Source organism: Protomyctophum bolini, assembly GCF_963924005.1.
Source record: "Protomyctophum bolini genome assembly, chromosome: 8".
NCBI classification, from domain to species: Eukaryota; Metazoa; Chordata; class Actinopteri; order Myctophiformes; family Myctophidae; genus Protomyctophum; species Protomyctophum bolini.
The window spans coordinates 11,325,552-11,347,295 of NC_137869.1; the positions used below are offsets into that span (position 1 = coordinate 11,325,552).

Genomic DNA, 21,744 nt, shown 5'->3' on the forward strand with positions numbered 1-21,744 from the left:
ATTTGCATTTGACTTATTACAGTATTTGTTATTTTGGTAAGCTTATGTCTTAACCAGCTCAGTGGCCTTTTTGTGTCCGCCCTAAGACTGGGAGGTCGGGGTTTGATCCCTGGACACTGTGGACAGGTCATACCAAAGACTCAAAAGAAATGGCACCCAATGCCTCCCTGCTTGGCACTCAGCAGATGCTGTCCCTGTGACTAGTGTCATGTCCAGGGGGTGGGGGTGTACACGAAGCTGCATGCCTCACGCAGTCACGCTACAGAAACAGGAGATTGGCTCAGCAAGGCTTACTTATGTTTTTTACTACACTACAATACAGTATCTACGAAAGGACTCCTAGTTAAAAAAATAAATAAATAAACTATATTGTTATATTTTCACTTTTTGGGAAAATTGCTAAATTGAATAGGCCTACAGCAATGCATTGATATTTAAAAGCATGTACTTCTTTTGAATACTGTACGTTTTAGTAATTTTTTGTTAAGCAAGTACTGCAGTACTTCCCGGGTACAAATTTGACTGACCAACTTTCACTTGCAGTTGAATCATATTTGATGTAAGTAACTAAGTATGTATGTATACTTTTTACTCAAGTACTGGGGTGGAGTACTTTATTTGTTGTTAGGAGTAACACAGACACCTGGCTTGACATAATTTATCTTCATGTGTGAAAACCATGATGTATTTCCATTAAATGAAGATTCATCATCAACTACAACCAACAATCAATGTCGCTTTTATTCCCTATGTTACATACAGATCACATTTTAGGCATATAGAAAAAAACTCTTATCCAGAGGAACTTACAAAATGCAAACCTATACTCATTTTATCCCTGTTGTGAATCCACATTTATCTTGGAGGCTAAATGATCTCTGAAACATACTGTATATCGTCACTTAATACAACAAACAAAACAATCTGTCATTATATTTCACATAGGAATTCCAGGTCAATTTTATTCCATAATCTTTGGTCACTTTTATTTATATTTGATACTATAATTCATCAATGACATAAAATCCCTGCTCATAGTACAAAACAAAAAACAGTATATTGCTTTATCTCTCCTACGAGATTAACAATCATTAAAACTAACAAGAACATCGATTCGTGTTTAGCTGGTGAATTTGCCCAAGAGTATAATTGAAGTAAAGTGAGGAGAATTGACTTGGAACATGCAAATGCTATAAAATGTCTTAATACGACTCCTTCGTGTGTCAGAACCCTAAAGGTGAGCTATTTTCCCATAACAGAACAATCTTCAACATTTCAAATCAGATTAACAATGAACTGCAAAACTACTGCACAACATATAAACATGAATCACTGTAAATAATTCCAAATAGAGAAAATGTAGAGACAGCATTAGAAGGAATGTAACAGTGTATAAATTTCTACTTCATTAGTATCAAATCCAGCTTCTGAGTTTGCTGGATAGTAGTGACTCAAATGTATTCGTGGAGAACAAGAATAATCTTGCCACTTTTCTATCCTACCATGTAGTTAACTGCAAGCATGTGGTATACTAGGTCCAAATGAGTCCCTGATTAGACAGCGGGAAGGAAACCCAACCATATTCTACATCAGGAGTTGAGAACCACTGCCACAGTGCGTCTGTAGGCCAGGGGAGGCCTTCAGCCTGAAGCAGTAATATGGGTGAGTTATACTTTTGTTGCATGCTTATGTAGATCGGCTATTTTGGGTGTGTGACACAGTACGCAAGTATAAATCAGTCATTAGTGCAACAGAATATTTCAGCACAAAAGTTAAATAATACGTGTACTTTATGTACCTCTGGGAAGGTTTTCGTGCTGAGCTGATAAAGCCAAAGGATTGAAAGCTTTGCCCATTTGAAAAACAAAATACAAAGAAAAAGAAATCCCCAGTGACCCCAGTCTAAGAAACTGTAAATTTGGTTTTTAGACAATATAGAAGAACTGTTTTTCTTTTATACAAAACATTGATCTTGATTGTATATCTAAATGACAAAGGCAAATAAAACTACACCATTCGGATGCAGATATTTGCAAAATTATTATTTGTTCTAGTCATCTTTGAGCATCAACAGGGTTTATGTAACATCAGGACAATTTATAAAATACCATGGATAGGAAGTTGTCAGACACAGAAAGACCAAACTGGTTTCAGATTCTTCCCTATAATAATTGCCTAAATATTCAGTCAGTTCTGGATTGTATTTAGCTGAAGCCTCATCCATCTGGTGCTTCAAGCAGACATAATCCCTGCTAAATCTGAAACACCACTGATCCCACACTGAGAACTATTGCTTTACCAACCATTTGTTTCTTTGTTACTTTGCTCTCCTTTGAGAGTGGCTATGGCTTCTCCATGCAGCTGCCGGTGTTAAAATGATAAAACCTTACATACACAAGGACACAGGAAGGTGTGAGGGGTTAGTTGTTTTCATGCTCTCAGGGCATTGGGGAACGGCAGGCGTCTGGTGAATGCGTGTGCATTTTGGCATTGAGGAGAGAGTTGATGTAAGGCCAGATCCGATCTGTCTCTGTACCTGAGAATGAGTGCAGGATACCATGTGACCTGAGAGGAGAATAAAACAAAACAATTCAGGATGCAAATGTACCTTGAAGAAGGCAATTTTATTTTAAATAGGTAATTCACAAAGGCTAAAAGGCACAACATATTTCCTTTTTTTTTAAATTTAAAAGTAGTCAGTTGTTTGAAGTCTCAGATCGTCTCTAAATTTACCCCAGCAATATGACTATAAACATTTGTTTTGCCGCTACCCTCAATGGCCGTGACCTTGTCTTTGTTGACTGTGCTTATGGCAAAATAGTGATCTTGACTTCAGAAAATATGAAGGTTGACATCAACATCAATGGGGCCATAAACCATGTGGGTGTGACAGGCCGATAATTGCACACACAATGCTCCATGGGAAGTGTAGAAACAGAGAAAGGCAGAAACAGAAAGGGGAATATTCCTTAATATCCTTGGTTAAATTATATCAATTAGCTGAAATGCCCATCAAAAGCATGATAGTTTCCCTTTTATATAAAAAAAACCCACACCCGTGTGAAGTGAGGGGCGCTCTTATCATCATACATCACATTTCGTGCTCAACCAATCAAATCATCACAAATGTCATTCCAGCCAATCACAATTTGTGTCCTCACTTTTCTGTCTTCTCTTTTGCGTTTACACAAACTCGGAAAGCTGGGCATACAAGACCCCTCAAAAAGAACATTTGAGGAGAGTGGACTGCACACTTTTGTTTGTCGTTTCGTAAAGAGGTAGAGAATTATGAACTGACTTGTATAGGTCCATTACAGGCTTGGCCACATCTTTGTAGCGTCTCAGCCTGGCCACCAGGGCCTCCGGTTTGTCATCATCGTGCTGTATCAATGGCTCACCAGTGACATCATCCCTGCCCTGGGGTGGGGACAGATCCAACATAACACAACAAGGGACACAAAGATACATGACACTTTGCATTGGCAAGGTTCCTTAACATGATGAAACACAGCATAGTACATCACAAAGTACACACACAAAAAAACATCACTATCTTTCCTGTCACTCTCCAATCTCCTGGGAACCTCATAAAAGCTGAGATTCCTAGGAAGATGGGAATTAATATTTCAGGTATATGTTGGTACTCATTGGTTTCCCTGATAATGTTATGCTATCAAGTCATTTGTTGGATAAATAAGAGGCTATAGTCCTACATAGCTAGCATTATTAAATCATGCTTTCAGAATGTCCAGACCGTGACTCTGGGAGGGTTGAATCCCATGTTATAGACTCTTCCACTAGCTGGGTGGACCCAGCGGTCACTCAGTCGATCCTTTATGGTTTCAAAGGGGATATTGAGGCTGATGACCAGATCCAAATCACACACAGTGTTCAGGGCCCGGGCCTGGCTTAGGGTCCGAGGAAAACCTACGGACAGCAAAGGGAGGAGTAGGTACTAGGTAATTTAACTCTGAGATTGTACAAAATAAATGTAACTAAATTGACATTTACAGGTCAATTTGGTTGCATTTGTAATTGTATACTTACACAAAATATCATAGGATTTTACTGTGTATGCTTGCTGTGTGTGAGAGAGACAGGAACAGAGGAGCAGCTAATCGACATGTCCATTTGGTTACATCTGTATACTCTCAGAGTTACAAAGTAAGTGCACACATGCGGTGTGTGTGTGTGTGTGTGTGTCTGTCACACAGTCACACTCTCAAATAAAAATAAATATACGTATTGACTCGACGAAAGTGAAGAATTTTGTACACACTTCAATATATTTATTTACAGTGGTTGCACTTTGTGCACTTGTACTACGGTCATGATGACACATCTAAATATCTAACATTTTGACAATTGAACTCTACTCTACATGTGTGTTTGTGTGTAGTTAAACTCTGTTTATGTGTGTGCATGTCCTTGACTCTTGGGTTGGGGGGGTGGGGATATGTTTCACAGACTATCAATATTTGGCATTTGTCAAAATTGAAAGGGTTCAACCTGATAATGTTTGTGTTGTCTTTCCTCCTATGAATATTTTAGTATGTCACTAAGTCGGCTACAAGAGTGACATACATTCATTTGGTCACCATGTCACTCTGGTTATGTGTAACTCAACACTGTAACCATATATTCACAGCAATTATGTTTTTGTCGTACTGTACAGTATGCCAGAATTGGGGAGGGATTTCTCACACCCCATGACTTACATTACAGTAAGAGCAAAATTACCATTGTATGCATTGCATAGTGGACTGTCTGAACTCCCCCGTGGGCTGATCAAATATATAAATTTTATAAAATTAGAGCAGTGTGTTTGTGGTAATTGTTACTTAGAGCCCCTAGGAAAGCCACAAACCAGATTCAACCACTACAACAGCAGTATATCTCCTGGTCTTGCAAAATGATTGTTAGCAGCACAAATTGATGATTGTTTTAATGCATCGTACAGTATAAGTATACAGGTCTCAAAATATTAGCACTTTTCAGACTGGATCATCCATAGTTCATATGAATGATGGACGACATACTGTTTAACATTTACTTCAAAGTGTATACAGTTCTTTTGAACAATATCAAAGTAGTAGTGAGTTGTTTTTATTCTTATTACATCACCACAGTCTATACTCTAAAATAATCTTAGAAAAATGGATAAACCTTAAGTGTGATCCATGTGCTCTGAAAATAGCATGATCACCATCTAAAATTCTAAATAATTAATATGATGTAACGGTTGAAAGCATGCAGATGCCTATTGAATAATCCCTTGCTGCACCAGGTAAGCAGATAGTTCATTATAATATGGGACGGCATTATGGAAGATATTGAGGTCAACCTATTCACTTTGTTCAGTAATTCAATGTGCATGTGGCACTGTGAAAGGGAGATACCATGCTGGAGTAGTTTTCTTTATGCACTTTGTGGCCATAAGTGGCCATTATACTCAAAATAATCCAATGGTCTACTGTTCCACAGTAATGGTCCTGAAAATAACAATATTAATATGAAAAAAATGAAAGGAGATTAAAATAAGATGGTGATTCATCAAATGACTGAGTCATTCAAAGTGGCTTGACCAGCCTGGGTGTGTACTGTAATGTACGGTACATTTTACATTTTTTAAAGTAATGTACCGTACAGTACAGTACACACCCAGGCTAGTCAAAAAATCTATTAAAATCTTTCATTCCCACTATTGTCTGTACTGTTTGACCCCTTTCACTTTCCTGTCAAGTAGTAAATACTATAATAAAAAATAGAAAATATACTGTATTAAAAATAAAATAAAACATTTTGTATTCATTTGCAATAATCCAGTGAGAATGAATGGAGGTTTGGTTCTTACCATCCAGAAGGAAACTCATGTTAGTCAGCTGTTCCAGTCTGGGCAGCATGAGTCTAGTCATGACATGGTCCGGCACCAACAGGCCTCGCTGCACATAATTATTCACCGTTAGACCTGCCTCTGGTAGACAGATGAAGAAAGACAATAAATACTTGCCTCCAGGCACATGCACACATAGACACTAAAGGAAGCTTGAGCCCCTGCCTGTGCACAGACATCAAAGGGGGTTTGAGCCCCTTCCCTTTTACCCGCCTGTGACACGCCACGTTGTGAGCTTGTAGATCTATATTTGCCAAAAGTGCCCTTTTAGGGATTTTCAGCCCCTGCCTCTCTAACATTCTCTGCATGTCCCTGCTTGCCTGGATAGACTACTACATCATTAACATATTTGTTTTTAAGAAGAAGAAATCTTAACACCAATATCTATGACCGACTTTATTATTATAAAGTCGATTTTTGAGCAATTTGCGTGAAACGTCCTACACACAATCTATGGACCAATATCTGAAATCCCGGTTGAAGAGAAGTTTGTACGTGAAAACATGAACATCGAACATGGACAATGATCCCATAAACAAGGACACACATAATCGTTGTAAAAAACACTGCATGATTTTGCTGTTTACAATGCAGTAACTGATTGTCTCTGTGTAGCTGAGTCAGTAGAGCTCTTGCCCTTGGACCACAACGTTGTGTGTTCAAATCCGGGTACAAACTAATTTGTGCATATTGTTCTTATTGCGTATCGTCTTCTTTCTTGGTCCCACCTTATCGCTGCTTGCAGCTATATTATTATTATAGTTAATAATAAATAGCAATAAGTTATTAGTTAACAATAAGTAGCCGCTCTATGCCAAAACAGCACCAGTCGCAACTCCTTGCAATTAGTCACAACTCCTTGCAACAAAACAGTTAAGGTCAACCGCATGCACAACTCCTTGCAACTGCCATTGGGGATAATGGTTGCAAGTAGTTGCATGGTGAATCATTAGTGGTTTGGGCTTTAGGCATAAACCCACATAAACTCACCAACTAAACAGTGTACAATATTCTTCTGTGCTATTTTGTGATATGCTAGTAATTAGCCTAAGATTTAGACTCTCGTAGATGTATTTCATAGACTATGACATGACAAAATACATCTATGAGTCTAAATCTTATAGGCCAATATTCTAATCACAGAATGCAATTCCAGGCACAGCAGTGGACTAGTGAATCTTGGCCATTGTTTTAGAAGCTGTAAACTGAAACTTTAGATGCTGGATCTTGCAAGGAAACATTGAAATGGTTACTGTATAATTATAGTCCTGCACATGTGTTTTTCTGTCATGAATGAACACAAACTTCATTACTGTTGGTGGTGTAGTATAATAGGCCTGTTCCTGGAGTTCTGTTGTGTTCATCAAATGACTAATGAGATCTAGCTGGACATGTGGCCAGACAATAACATACCATTCCCATGAAAGCAAGAAAATAGTATCAACATCATTATCAATTTGATCAATTTTCAAATCATCTATGTTGGGCATAGGCGTAGTGGAGTGCAAACAAGGATATCCGTATAATGAGGCCGTCCCCTCACCATAGGGTACAGCAGGGTTTAAAAAAACTTAAAAAGAAGCTAAAGTCTTGGCGTTATGCCAGGCAGCTTCACCTCGCCTGAACTGCATTGCTGTCGGGCGTTTGAATATAAGCCAAATAATACAAATAAATGAGTAATAATTATAATTATTCAGCTTCTTCTTCATTATTTGTCGAATTTATTAGGGATATAGAGCGGCAGCCATTTGTAATATTTTTGTTTTTATACTTGTCTTAAATTAGGCTAGGCTATTGCATTGCAAACAAACGTTCAGACACATGTATCTCAATATTATTGACCAAGGCCATACCTGTATTTGCAGCTATTGCCTCCCGCAGAAAGTGACCACTGGACAAATATTGCAGACCAAAACTTTGTGCAATCCTTTTCGATATGGTCCCCTTTCCCGAACCTGGTGGACCCATGATAGCAGCTCGGAATATTTTGGCCATTCTCCAAAACAGCCTGCATATGTGACACAAATAGGAAACAAAACGATTGCTCTGCTGCATATCAGTTTATTACACTGCATATCGTGGAAAAGCCCATTGTCCGAAAAAATAACCGTTAAACCAAACCTTCCCTAGTTTCATGCACGAATGAAATATCTTACAATGCACGACATTATGTGATTTACTTTAGTTTTATCTTACCAATTCAACTGGTTCTTATCTCTGGAATCTAGTGAGCTCTACCTCTACACAGAGATCGATCGCTCTCTGCAAACATTGGCTATATCCTCCCCACAGAGACTGCTAGAGCTTGACTCTGATGGAAGTTAAAATACGCTTTTTTCCCTTCTCAGCTCTCTGTCGAGGACACCAACTTGCCTACGTCTTTAAGGGGAAAAAAAGTTTTCTCTGCGAATGAATGAGGGAGCTTCCACAACGCCCTATTTTTCTGTGACCCCTCCACCCCCCGACACATCATCCTGAAAAAATGCGGACGGTTCTGCGCAGGAACTTCGCAGAGTAGTGTGGTTATTGTAGTCCTTTATTTAACAGTACTACAGGCCAGTATGCCTACATGGGTTCCGCCAATAGCCTACCTCAGAAAACGGAGACTTTTAAAAGTAGCCTATCTATCCGATTATCCTGTGGCTGTTTGTAAATTAATGAGGTGATCTAAAGTCAATGGATAGCCTAGGCCGCCTAATTAATTAATGCTAGAAAATGGGAGAGGGAGGACTAGTATGGGGTCGGGGCATAGAGTTTCTTGAATGGCACCTGAACGTTCGTGCAGCGAAACCTCCCTGGTATTTTCTGAGATGATGAGAGGTAGAATATTATCATACAATATAATATAATATTATCATACAATATTATCAAGCAACTGGATACAAATACATGCTTGAATGTGTACTATAGTCTATATTTATAGCGTTTTGTTCAAAGAGATGCTGTTTAGGCAACATCTGAATTATAGGCTATTAATTGGTTAATGAGTGAGAGAGATTCGACATTCCAACACTTGTTGACAGCCTGGCTCTGTGATCAAAGCGAGAAGCACGTATTTTGATGAGCTAAACCTACGCAAAGGCAAGTCTGTATCCACATTCCACAGTCCACACACTGACTGGTCACTGCCACTTAGCCTACTGGCGCAAAAACACGAGGTACGCAGTCTTTCCACGCAACATTTGCGGACAGATCGGAATATACTTGTTGCGAGCCATACGGCGGCGGCAGTGTCCAAAGCTGTCAAATGCAGCGCACAGACGCACACTCTGGTGTCTCCTCCTGACAGTCAGCTGAAACCTGACGATTCCATCAGACGAATAACTTGGAGTCTTGGACGATTAACACAAAAAAATTACACAACTCGTTTTGCGCGAAGACCCGGAAGCCTTTTTTCCATCATTATAATTTTGTCACATGGCTTTGGGGATTTCAATAACAACAAAAAATGGCGACAATCACGTTGGTCTGTGTGGTCTTGCTGCGTCATTAAACATATTCATGTAAACACGGGAATTAAACTGAAGATTTAAAGGTAAGTTAAGCTAAAATGGTCTGATATTGAACAGTAAATGATAGTAAATAAGAATAAATGGTGTTATTTTGAATCGTTGCACAACATGCTGTTTGTTTTTTACCTAGAAAGGGGTGTGCGTAACGCTGGGCGTTAACGTTTGGCTGCTCAATAATATGATTCAATACAACGATAACATTGCACAGATATGTCGCTTTCTTATAACGCACGCATTGTTTAATACAAGCAGGCATATTTTATGTACAGCCATGAACAGCAGCCTGATTTTGGTTTGTATAAACTTTTGTTTATTTATAGAAAACAGCAACAAGCTTTGGCACCATGCAGAATTGAAATCACGCTGTTTTGCTTGCTGTCAGTCACTTAAACTGTGGGAGAGAGCATGCCCATTGATGCCTGTATACAAGGCTCATACTGTTATTTACATTTGTAATTTATATAAAGGAGTTTGCAATACTCATAATCATTAACCTATATGATTATAGGCATTAAAGCGCTGTTAGACAATGAAATAATAGTTCGTCTTACGTTTTACATTATTGCATAATGCAGATTTTTGATATACAACAAAATTTTGGCAAGTACTGTTTTGGCTGTGTGTGTGTGTGTGTGTGTGTGTGTGTGTGTGTGTGTGTGTGTGTGTGTGTGTGTGTGTGTGTGTGTGCGTGCGCGTGCGTGCGTGCGTGAGACAGGGACAGAGGAGCAGCTAATCGAGTTGTTTACATCAAGTGCAGAGGGCGGACTGATTCAGGGAGGAGTCTGCTTCACAGCGCGACGCGACTGGACTGCTGGAGAGGCTTCTCGCCCCGAGGAGGCGGAGTCCTGAAAGAACCATAACAAGTCTGACATCACTCAGTGCTGTGGTGTGGTTGGTATGAATTATATGGAGCTTCTACAAGGGCGGAAAAACACATCTTTGCACCATACATGGTTTTGTCAGCATTTTTTAAATGCTGCTTGTTCTGTATAAAACTGTAACTTTGTGTGTGTGTGTGTGTGTGTGTGTGTGTGTGTGTGTGTGTGTGTGTGTGTGTGTGTGTGTGTGTGTGTGTGTGTGTGTGTACTTGCTAATCTAACCTGCTTCTACAGGTCACAGGCCCTCACTGCACTGCATCCTTTAATCCAGACTTTTGAGTTGGTGTTTAGGAGTAATCACATCCTTTCTTGAATTGGATGTCCACATGTACTTTTCCTGTCTTAGGTAGGTCCACAGTGTTTTATCCATTCTTTGAGGTCTGAATCCCCTGTTCCAGGGCAAAGTCCACCTTGTTGGTAACCAATGTTAGGAAAGTAACAAAAGTAATATATTACATATTAACTTTCATGTCAAATATTGTTAACCTTACATGATTATAGTGTGGAGATTAGTGTATTGTATTATTTGCTACACTACATTTGGATACTTACATAAACATAACATACACATGCTGGTGAGAATAACAACAGAAAACATTCAGCAACACACCGGCTGAAGAGGGATGGACAGAGAGAAAAGCAGACGGATGACTGGATGGATGCCACATGTCAACAACACAAGACAGAGAGGAGGAATGGGTTGCTAGATTTTAATGGCCCCCCTGGTTCAGTTATCACGGTGCTGATGCTGTCCCAATAGAAGGTACAGTACTGTGATAACTGAAGGATGGCTGCCACCTTGACACTAGAACAATGGATCATCAATTAAGTTGAATCACCCAGGCACAAATCAAACGTCAAGGTACGGTACTGTTACTAGAGGACACATTGAGCTAAGAAACGTTTGACTGCATATTGCATTAAGTTACATTGGAAATATTTAGCCCTAAACAGTGGAACATCCTGTGTATCAAAAAAGAGATAAAATAAAGAAAAACACTTCTGTCTTTGTTTATATTATTCCTAGAACATCATTGGTAAAATGGAAGTGAAAATTGACACTGTAATAGATATATCTTTGATACTGCTTTATTGTATATATATTGTATATAGCAATTTTTTTGTATATAGCAACATTTCAGAAAAAAACAGTTGTAGGAAGCTATTCCTGGAAGCTTCTTTATACACATTTTTAAGATGTTACTCAAATGGGTTAATTTTGATGCTCATGCATTTTATAAAATGGGTTAATTGAAAGAGTTTGGGCTGTACATACTATGTGTGACTCAAGGGGGGGTGGGGGTCACTTGACAGCAGCATTTAGTCTAGATACAGTACTGAATAATAGTTGTAACTTGTGACAGGTATACAGTAATTCTTTATTGATTCAGTTTTACATAGACATGGTGATACGATATATCCATTGTGTGTACCATTGTATTCATTTTTGTCCATACTATACTATATAGACAAACGTTTCTGGAAAACAAACAGTATTTTTCCCTTCACCACTTTATAGTCCTTACTGTTGTCAACAGAGGGAGCTTCCACACTGTGCCACAGTGTTGGAGATGCATGTTGTGGACTGCATGGATGTTGAAATTTTGTATACTATACTTGCAGAAACCTCAATAATGAATAGGATGATATTCAAAATCGTGTAAGTGGAAAAATGTAACATTTATTACATTCATTGCACTAGTACTGTAGGCCTATAGGCTACTTGTATATTTTGTAAAACATAATTTGGGAATTTGGAATTTGTTAGGTAGTTGAAAAATAGCACAATATATGAATTGACCAGGACTAGGCTAGTTAAAATTGGTGTTAAATTCCAATACATCATGGATCCTGGTTTTAAGTTATATTATAATAATTTGTTTCTTTTACCAAAATCAAATCATGGATTGATTGTGTGTGTGTGTGTGTGTACTGCATGTAGGCCTACTAGTAACTACAGTATACGAATATCATACATAATGTACACTGTATACAGAACCATCCTATCGGCGGGTCAGCGCCGTGGGGCAGTTAATGCCGCGATGGCTCGGGACAAAACTCCTGCTTTTTCCATGGCAAGGTTCTGTATCTTTGTCCAGATGGCATGAGGTTAAAAAAGCGATGATCAGTGTCATTTGATATTGAAAGTGCTAACCGTGTGATGGCCTTAATTGTTCACATCAGAAAGTGTGGGTGTAGGGAGTCTGATGATCTTGGAAGCAATATGGGAAATACTGAAAAGTTGGTTTCTGTTGGCATGGGCAGATCAACATATGGATTATGGAATGTCAGAATAGGTCAGATCTAAGGGTGGCAGCGGTGGCAGGGTCATAAGTGTACAGGGATTGATGAGGGCCCAGGTAGGGCCGGGCCTTAATTTTCGTGGCCTGTTGAGAACTCCAGTTTTCGCCGGCTGCCGGGCGCTGCTGCACAAATAACTTTGGGGCAGGCCCATCTAGAGTTTAAATGGACAGGTATCAGTCAAAAGGGAGAAATCAAAGGGGAAGGATGGATGGGGAAGGATCAACAAATGGAATGTCAACAGGTTCTGACATATATCCATATACAAATATTGATGACATCATGGATCTCCATAAATGGGCTTATTTGCGACAGCAGGTTGCATTTACTATAATATGATATGATCCCTAATTTACTATCATCCCTGATGATGTCATAGTGATGTCACGAGACGTGGCCACAATATATGAGGGCTTTCCTCATGTATAAACAATATATGGGGGCTTTCCCCATGTATGCATTTTGTTTTGTCTTCTGTTGTTGCCTCTATTGAGCTGTTCAATTCAAATGTCATGAGCATTTAACTACCGGTATCACTATTTGGTGGTGCAGCAGATGGTAACTGATAACTCACCCCTTTTCCAACTCACATCCCCAATCTGCTACATTTTTAAGGTCCAGATATACGGTTTACGGCACCCACTATATGGCACCTGCATCTAACTTTGACTTTACACTTTCCAAAAAGTAACAGTTAGCTGTTTCTTTTGAATGGTTGGAGTGAAAACCGAACTGCAGTGGGTGCAGAGGATTGTGGTCTGAGTTCAAATGAGCAGTTAGTTGTTGGGCCACCCATTACGCTGCCACTTTGGACACAACAGGTAGAATGCTAATTGGTCTATAGTTAGCCACATTTGTTTTGTCCCCAGCCTTAAAATGGGTGTTACAATAGCTTTTTTCCAGCCACAAAAATCAAGCTTTGTGAAGTGAGCGGTGCAACTATAGATTTATTGTTGTCTGTATACTGTATTGTAGTGCACTGTGCTCTCTACTGTACTGCCACTTTACTCTGTGCTGTACTCTACTGGCCACTTTAGGTGGTGCAGCTTTCCGTGCTTGGACATACATACAGACACAGGGACAGACAGAGCGGAGGCACTGCTCAAAAATGACAACCCTATTATTAGTTTAATCAATACTGTTATTATATTATTCTATATAAAATATAAATTTAATGCCTGAGATGTTACAAATTGGACAATGTTTTTTTGTCCCATTTCACACGTTTTCAAACATATAGGCCACAATAGAAACACAGCTTTTGAAAATAGCAGATCTGCAAGCTCACATGCTATTTCTAAATAGCCAAAGTGTACATAAAGCTGAAATGAATTCTACAAACATACAACACATTCTGAATTATTTCACCTGGTTCCCTTTCATCATAGTCAAGAGTAATCATGTGAGACATGGGGGTGAGTTGGTCTAAGCCGTGAGTTATCCAGTATTCCTGTACATCTGGACCTATATGGGCACGTGACGACACCACTACATACTTCAACCTCCCACCTCGTTATACATGTTTAATATCAAGATAATGTAGGCTCTAAATTCAACATAATGTAGGCCTATATTAAAATTAGAGATTAATATCAATAGCCTAAGGTTATACAACCATGCAGGCTAAAATGAAAGCAGATTAAGCTTTGAACAAAACAGAGAAGATGATGGTCCTAAATTATTAACAAAGCCTCTAATTTAGTAATTTCCTATAGCTGACCTCTTCTTGGGAAATGTCATACATCTTGGAATTGGAAGGCATGTCTGTCAATAGTCATACATCTTGGAATGGAAGGCATATAGGATAACGATCATAAAGGATGGCATGTGAAGTCCCTTTATGTTTATTCTTTTTTTAACTTCCTCTTTTTAAAACGGACAATTTCCAATTTGTCCCGTCCTTCAATTAAATACAAGAAGAACCCTAGGCTACTTCTATCCTCAGAGTAGGCTAATCACATTTGTTTTTCTAACAACCCTAATATAACCACTAGCCTACTGTGCCAAATTTGGCACATTCCAACATTTATATCTATTGTTTGTGCTAAATTGAGTATCTCAGCTTAATATTGTTGAGATACAATACAATATATCGATTAGATATAGATTTTTTTTCATCATTAGAAATTAATTCAGTCCAAAAGGGGTTATGGTTTTAATCCAATAAGAAAAGCAAAATTGACATGAACACATACAAAAACGGTGACGCACCGATGCCTCTATCATCTATGTGGCCTCTATGTCTCAGATGCAGTCGGTCTCAAAAATGTTTGCCTTGCCTGGCTTTGAATTGTGAGACTTCTTCTGGAACAGGTGGATATCAATTCTGCTTTGGATTTTCCACGGTAATTATGTTAACAGATAGCCTACAGACTGCCTTATGATTTGGGACAGCATTGCTCAACAACAACACCTGCAGGCTGACCCACAAATTCCACAACCACAATCATTGTGGCCCATGGCTATGTAACTGTCAAACAGGTATTCTTTTTACAGGGGTTTCCCAAAGGAATTTGTAATTGCCGTTTCCTGTAAACACCTACACACAACTAACAGGAAATATATTAATAAATATAAATATTCCTGAACATTATTTCACTATACATAGATATCAGTATCATTACCCCCACCCACAGAGAGAGAGAGAGAGAGAGAGAGAGAGAGAGAGAGAGAGAGAGAGAGAGAGAGAGAGAGACAGACAGACAGACAGACAGACAGACAGACAGACAGACAGACAGACAGACAGACAGTAAGCAAGTGTGTGTGTGTTTGTGTGTGTGTGTGTGTGTGTGTGTGTGTGTGTGTGTGTGTGTGTGTGTGTGTGTGTGTGTGTGTGTGTGTGTGTGTGTGTGTGTGTGCGCGTGTGTGTGTGTGTGTCACACTGTGTGTGTGTGTGTGTGTGTGTGTGTGTGTGTGTGTGTGTGTGTGTGTGTGCGCGTGTGCGTGTGCTTGTGCGTATGTGTGTGCGTGTGCGTATGTGTGTGTGTGTGTGTGTGTGTGTGTGTGTGTGGGCGGGGGAACGTCAGCTTTACTGACGGACGTGAGCACCAATCAGAGCCTCCGTTGCAGAGCACTGTTTTCGGGAATTGGGACGTTGCTTGTCAGGAAGGGTTAGAAGATTACTGCGGCCGCGTCCGCTATCAAAGTAGCACTGTCTGCATCGACAAGAAATAGGTTGGAAATAGCCGTCGTTCATCTATTTTTTGCGGGGTATAGTGATATTTGGACCATTTTTGATACTTGGACATTTTTATCACACGGCCAACACATAAGACTTTACGTGAAGCTAGAGAAGCTCTGTCTTCTAATGTACAAAACGAAACGGAAGTAACTCGCCAGCTGTCTGGCTAGCTTGCTAGGTAAGTGTGTAACCTTTTACAACTGTTACTTACAGTCTCATAACTGTGTTCTGTCCTTGCTTGGTTGTTTGATAAAGTACACATACAAGCCACAGTTATAATTCTATTATCAAGTACAGTACTTGGCGCTTGTTTGGCGCTTATTGCTGCTTCGGGCGATTATCAAAATGCTAATGTTAGTCTGGCTGGCATAATATTAATACACACACACACACACACACACACACACACACACACACACACACACGTCCCATATTATCTCATTTCGTCATTTGTAGATAGTACAGTATCGGCACTATAGTCAAGTGTATATTAGCCGATACTAAATGGTGGTAATTTTAACTTGATCTATGATCGGTCAATTAAGATATGTATAGATCATAGATCAAGTTAAAATTAAATTACCACTGATTCACTGTTCAAACTAGCCCCACAAGCAGAACCCAATGGTAGTAAAGTTTCTGACATTTTTAAGACTTTACCCGACAATCAAATTTCATAAAAGCTTTATGTAGGGTTCCGAGAGGGGCTATGTTCAAACATAAATGCCCTTTCAATAGGTCAAGTTGACCTATTGACAGGGCATTTATGTGGAAATTTAATTGAACAGTGAATCCTATAAAACCCTATATCTCTCGTTTCTGTAATTGTTTTTCAGTTTTTTGTTATTTTATTGTTTTGTCTTGTTTGTTTATGTATGTTTTTTCCTTGTTAATATTTAACCATTAATAACTTATAAGGATGGGTATGGCCTATACCTTTTCGATCTCGTTTAAAAGAAAAATATATATGATTCTTGTAATGTAACGGACGCCGGACGGTATAAAATGAAGTAAAAGTAAATTGACTACTGCATTATAATCTCTCATATTGCTCAATGGGCTCCCAGATTGGGCCATAGGCATACCTACAATAAGGTATTTTGGGGATTCCTAATTTCCTATAGTTTGTATGGATTTTTGGTTAATCATATAGGCTATTACATATTTGTCCGCTCATAGGTTTAATTAGGCTTTTATTTTATAGATATTGTAGATAGTAGCATATTTACTTTTTTATAAATGGTTCAGTTATAAGGAATAATGGTTTATGGCTAATGCAGTAGGTAATATGTTGATTAAAAAATATCAACCTGAAATACGGTAACTAGTCTTTATTTGTGCTCTCGAGTTCATGCTATAAATGATTTTCACTCTGTTTTTGTTCATTTATTTTTCCATTTGATTGTGTTTTCATCGGGCTGGTTGTTGTCGTCAACTACTATATGCTAACTATATTTGAAACTAAACTAGACTGCAATGGAATGAATGTTTGCTCTGACATTTCCCAAATGGAAATGTTGCCCTATTTAAAAAATGGTTAAAATAGGTGATCTACATGCTCTGATCTACATCTAGGACATGTCACGAATTATCACCACATTTTAGTCGACTCTCTCTCTAGGTCGTCTCAGACGAGCATTCCATCGTCGCTTCCAGTCATCCCGGTTCTCCATACATCTGGCCAGCTCGTTGGTGCTTTGCACTCCTGCATCTTTCTTGAGTACGTCCACATATGTTAGTATGGGACGTCCTCATGACCGGTGCCCATGTGTTGGTTCCCACAGCACCAGTTTGCTGACTGGCAGCTCCTGGTGTCTTTGGCAGTGTCCTGCAAGGCTCATTGTGATAGAAATAATTGTGATTCATGATTCAATTGTGTTATTGCCATTGAACATTGAAATATAATTAACATACAAATAAAGTAATGACCAATTGATTGATTTATACAGAACCATGGAAACAATCAAATAATTGTGATTATCTCAAATAATTGCGATCAGACCATTATGCAATAATTATGTCGGGCCAATCTACATCACTGTCAGGGCAGCGATGTGTGGTGAACTTGTAGATAGGCTATATTAACTGTTTTTGAAAAATGAGGGATGAAAATGGGGATGTCAATCAAAAGGACAACACAAAATTGCATTTCCTGCCACCACAACAGAAAAGATAGAACACCACTACTGAAAATGACACACCCTTTCCAATCAGATAATCATTTAAAGGGGCATGAGACGTTCGGTGCTTTTCAGCTGACAGCTGGTAATGTCACCCATGAGTAGTAGTACTTTCGTTATGCAGCACTTCCACCTTGATCAATTTCTCAAGATTTCATTGAATATGCTGATTTCAACAATAATTTGCTGTTTTATTTTCATTTTTTTATGTGTGGGTGTGTGTGTGTCACTCATGCCAAAGCCAAAGTAATAATTATAGTAATACTGTAACGGTAGCCTAATAATTAATGATTGGATTTTTTTTAAAAATACATCATATTGGCAGAGGGAAAATATCATGTTTTTATGGGAGAGCTGACAGTAAAACTGCAAGGGAATGGAAAACATCCACCACCTCTGCTATGTTATGTTTCCATTTATATAGGCTGACTTGTCCTTTGCTTCATAGAGCGTAGGTATTTACAAAAAATTGTGTGTTCATCAAACTTACAAAACACAAAAAAAGATGTAAAAACACGCAGTGAATGAGTTGATGTCTTGTGGCCGGCCATAGGGTGATTAGAGGACTCTTGTGTATTTTGGGTAACATAAACGTATTGATCAGTGGGTGGCCGCCGTATTTGTTTGTTAGTCAGAAAGTCAAATTCTTGGTTAACGTCCCACTGATTCAAGAATGATTGAGAATAGCACTAAACTTCTGTTTATATCGAGCAGGATCCAAGCTGGCTGAGTTTACAGTTAAAGATGGGGTAATCAAAAAACAGCAATATAGTGAGTGATGTTCCAAAATCATACCCTCCCCCTCATCATACCACAACAGCCAGGTGTGGGCTTTTGCTCTCACTATCCTCTGTAGGGACTCGCGGTCGGAATCTGTACAGCACCACCCTGGGCAAGACCTAAGCTGAAAAGACTATCAGCGGAAGTTGCGGGATTTTAGCGGAAGTGAAATCGTTGATTCTTTACAAATCAGTTTACATTCTCCGCGAATGAAACAAGTGTTGTGATTGGTCGGGAAACTATCGTATCCGGGGGAAATACATTTGACGGCTGTTTTCCGGAGGATACAACCGCCGGTAGCTTCTCTGCTTTAGGTTGTGACCAGGCTTTTCTTTTTGCAGATAAGTAAGCCTGGGACCGAGGCTAGTACAGCACCCAATAGAGCGCCGCAGCCCCGTCCCCTTTCATGACGACACCAGGCCCAGGAAATAATTCCCAATGCGTTTTTCCCATAGATAGAGATTTGAAAAAGTATTTATTTAAAGAAGCGTCGTACAAAGCCAACTCGAGTTGTAACAAATCATGACAACAAACACAATATTTTGGACCAAACAAATAATTACAAAGAATAAAAACAATAAGAGAGCATCTGTCTTATGCTTCTTTACCTGTGCTATTCTATATCCCCATTTGAATCAAACTTTTATTGTTGAAATGAAAACTGAAATTGAACATGAATGAAAACAGAGACCACCACCACCACCACCACCACACTCTTCCCTAATCCTATGTCCTTTTCTTTCCAGTGTCTGAATGCCAACCTTGTGGATAATGGAGCTGACTAGGCAACTGTGTGGGAAGATGAGGAGGTCCAGCAAGAGGGCCCCGCTGTCGTCCTCCCCCTCTTCAACTGCATTGAGGGGCCTGGAGATCCACTTCTACCTCCCAGACAAAAAACAGCTGGAGAAATTTCAAGGTTGCCACACTGCCGAGGACCTCTGCATTGAAGCTGCCAAGGAATGTGGTCAGTCTCTTTCCTGCTTATGCACTAGACCTAAATTAGTTGCTGGTATTATTTATTACTCAGTATTTTTAGTTGACAGTTGGCAGTTACCGTCATGCCAATCTACTTTGCTGTGCTTTTTTGTTTGTATTGCAATTAACTGCTGCCATCATGTTCAGAATTCTTGTCAAAGCGCTAGTGTTTTCCAAAATGAGCGGCTTTATTTAAAGTGATTAAAGTGTTTACTGTTCAGTGTTCACTTGACTATTCCTAGTCATGTTTGCTCATGTTTAATTCACCGACGTGATATTAATATTACAACTACAAATTCAATGAGTGAATGTTTCAACACGCCGTGACGTGTTGTGTGCTTGTAGATACTTTTGGTGCACATCACCTGGATGCAACTAATTATAGCTCACGCCTGCTTATGCTGATAAATAGTCAGCATGACACAAGGCAGAAACGTATTTGATGAAGCAAAAAAAGGCTCATACATAGTCTGGATTTTCTATGGTGAGGTGCCACGGTGAAGAGCAAACCACCGCCACCGCCCAAGCCCTTCTCTCTGTTTTTACTCACCACCGCTCAACGTTATTTCAGCTCCGGTGGTCAGCTCACCACCGGAGCGGTGGTCACCTCACCACCAAAAATCAGAGTCAGCATGCAGCTCACAAAAATGCAATAAACAAGCTGGTTGGAACATTTTTTACTTTTAATGTATCTGGCCAACATTGCAGCTGTAGGGAAATTGCTTGAATTATCCTCTTTCAATCTGTAAAGTGTTTGTTTCATAAAATTCTGTCTATGGTGGATCTTTATTAAACAAAAACTTTACAGATTGAAAGAGGATAATTCAAGCTTTCCCTACAGCTGCAATGTTGGTGATTTTGACGGTGTTTAATATAATTAGGGAGGACTTTTCTGTTTGGATGAATGGGCTCTCTATGGGAAGTGTCACCTAGGTATCACCTTGTTGGCAAGATGGCTGCGGTCTGAATATGGAGAATAGCCCTAGCTCTGGCAACTGTGGAATGTGACCTGAAATGTATTAGTTACCTGTGTGTTGTGAGGGCTTTTAAAGCAAGGTCACGTGTCTAAAGAGGATATTATGGGGTTAAATGTCTTTGCCCCATCTATCTGCTGCCATTACTACAGTATCTGCATGCTTGTCTATTTCCCTAATTAATTGCCTGCTTGTTTGATCCTTCTCCATCCATCTAGCTGTCCCTTCAGACGTCTGTTTCTTTCTTTGTTGTTGTTTCATTGTCTTTCTGTTTGCGTTGCAAATTATGCCTGTCCTTGCACGTGAATCTGTCCACTAATGGAATACAGTAAGAACTTATTCAGTTGAGCTTTTAAAATCTAAGTGATAATCATTGTGTGTTTTCCATTGGTCTGGACGTTTTGAAAATAGATTATTCTTTTTAGTTGTTTATGTTATATGACACTAAATGTCACTGGCTCTAGGTGTGTGAAAGTGAAATGAGTTTGTGGGAAGTTGGAAAGGATAGGGAAGGTCACACATAATATATGTCGTGTATGACAAGTAGCAGTAGCTTTGTCGACATGGAAACATGACTCTATGGCCTCTGGCCTGACTTTTAAAGATTAGAATGAAGAATAAAAACACACACACACACACGCACGAGCGCACACACGCGCGCTCTCTCACTCTTTCCGACCAGAGGAAATTCCGTAAATTGGTCCAGAATTGTAGAACAATATACTAGACCAGACAAGTGCAGAAAGAGGGAAAGGGTGTGTATGTGAGAAAAAGGACAAGGGAAAGCAACACAGGAAGAGTGACAGGAATGGAGATGAGCGCTTACTCACACAGTACTTGACCCACAGGCAAATCACAGGAGTAAATCTTTAGCAAATCAAACTGCAAAAAAATAGACAATATTGTGGCTCTTTGCATGAATCATGTTCGGTTAAGAGTCCCTTATAAAAATTCATAATTCTTCCATTGTCATTGCCTCTACAGTGGTCTGTAACTGGCACACCTGGTACTGGCAGTACCACCAAATTTCACCAATAAATGCATGGACTGTTGTGACTGTAACATGGTCT

At 39.3% G+C, this 21,744-nt stretch overlaps 2 protein-coding genes across 5 annotated transcripts in view; one reads left to right on the forward strand and one right to left on the reverse strand.

Moving 5' to 3' along the window:
* Positions 1-723: 723 nt before the first annotated feature.
* Positions 724-8,290, reverse strand: ak4 (adenylate kinase 4). Its single transcript, XM_080769314.1, has 6 exons — positions 8,090-8,290; positions 7,747-7,901; positions 5,855-5,974; positions 3,755-3,927; positions 3,299-3,417; positions 724-2,565 (listed from the first exon to the last, which is right to left on the reverse strand). The coding sequence occupies exons 2-6, from the start codon at positions 7,886-7,888 to the stop codon at positions 2,439-2,441; spliced, it is 681 nt and encodes a 226-aa protein (XP_080625440.1). The 5' UTR covers positions 7,889-7,901; positions 8,090-8,290; the 3' UTR covers positions 724-2,438.
* A 7,386-nt stretch (positions 8,291-15,676) lies between these two features.
* The window catches only part of jak1 (Janus kinase 1), a 44,298-nt gene continuing 38,230 nt past the window's right edge, over positions 15,677-21,744 (forward strand). For 2 of the 4 annotated variants that reach the window (XM_080769504.1, XM_080769501.1), the window contains exons 1-2: positions 15,677-15,943; positions 19,472-19,689. In XM_080769504.1, coding sequence (XP_080625630.1) covers positions 19,479-19,689 — 211 coding nt within the window. In that variant the 5' untranslated portion in view covers positions 15,677-15,943; positions 19,472-19,478. Of the gene's footprint in view, positions 15,944-17,370; positions 17,486-19,471; positions 19,690-21,744 lie in introns of all 4 variants that reach the window. The other 2 variants (XM_080769503.1, XM_080769502.1) reach the window with 2 other exon arrangements.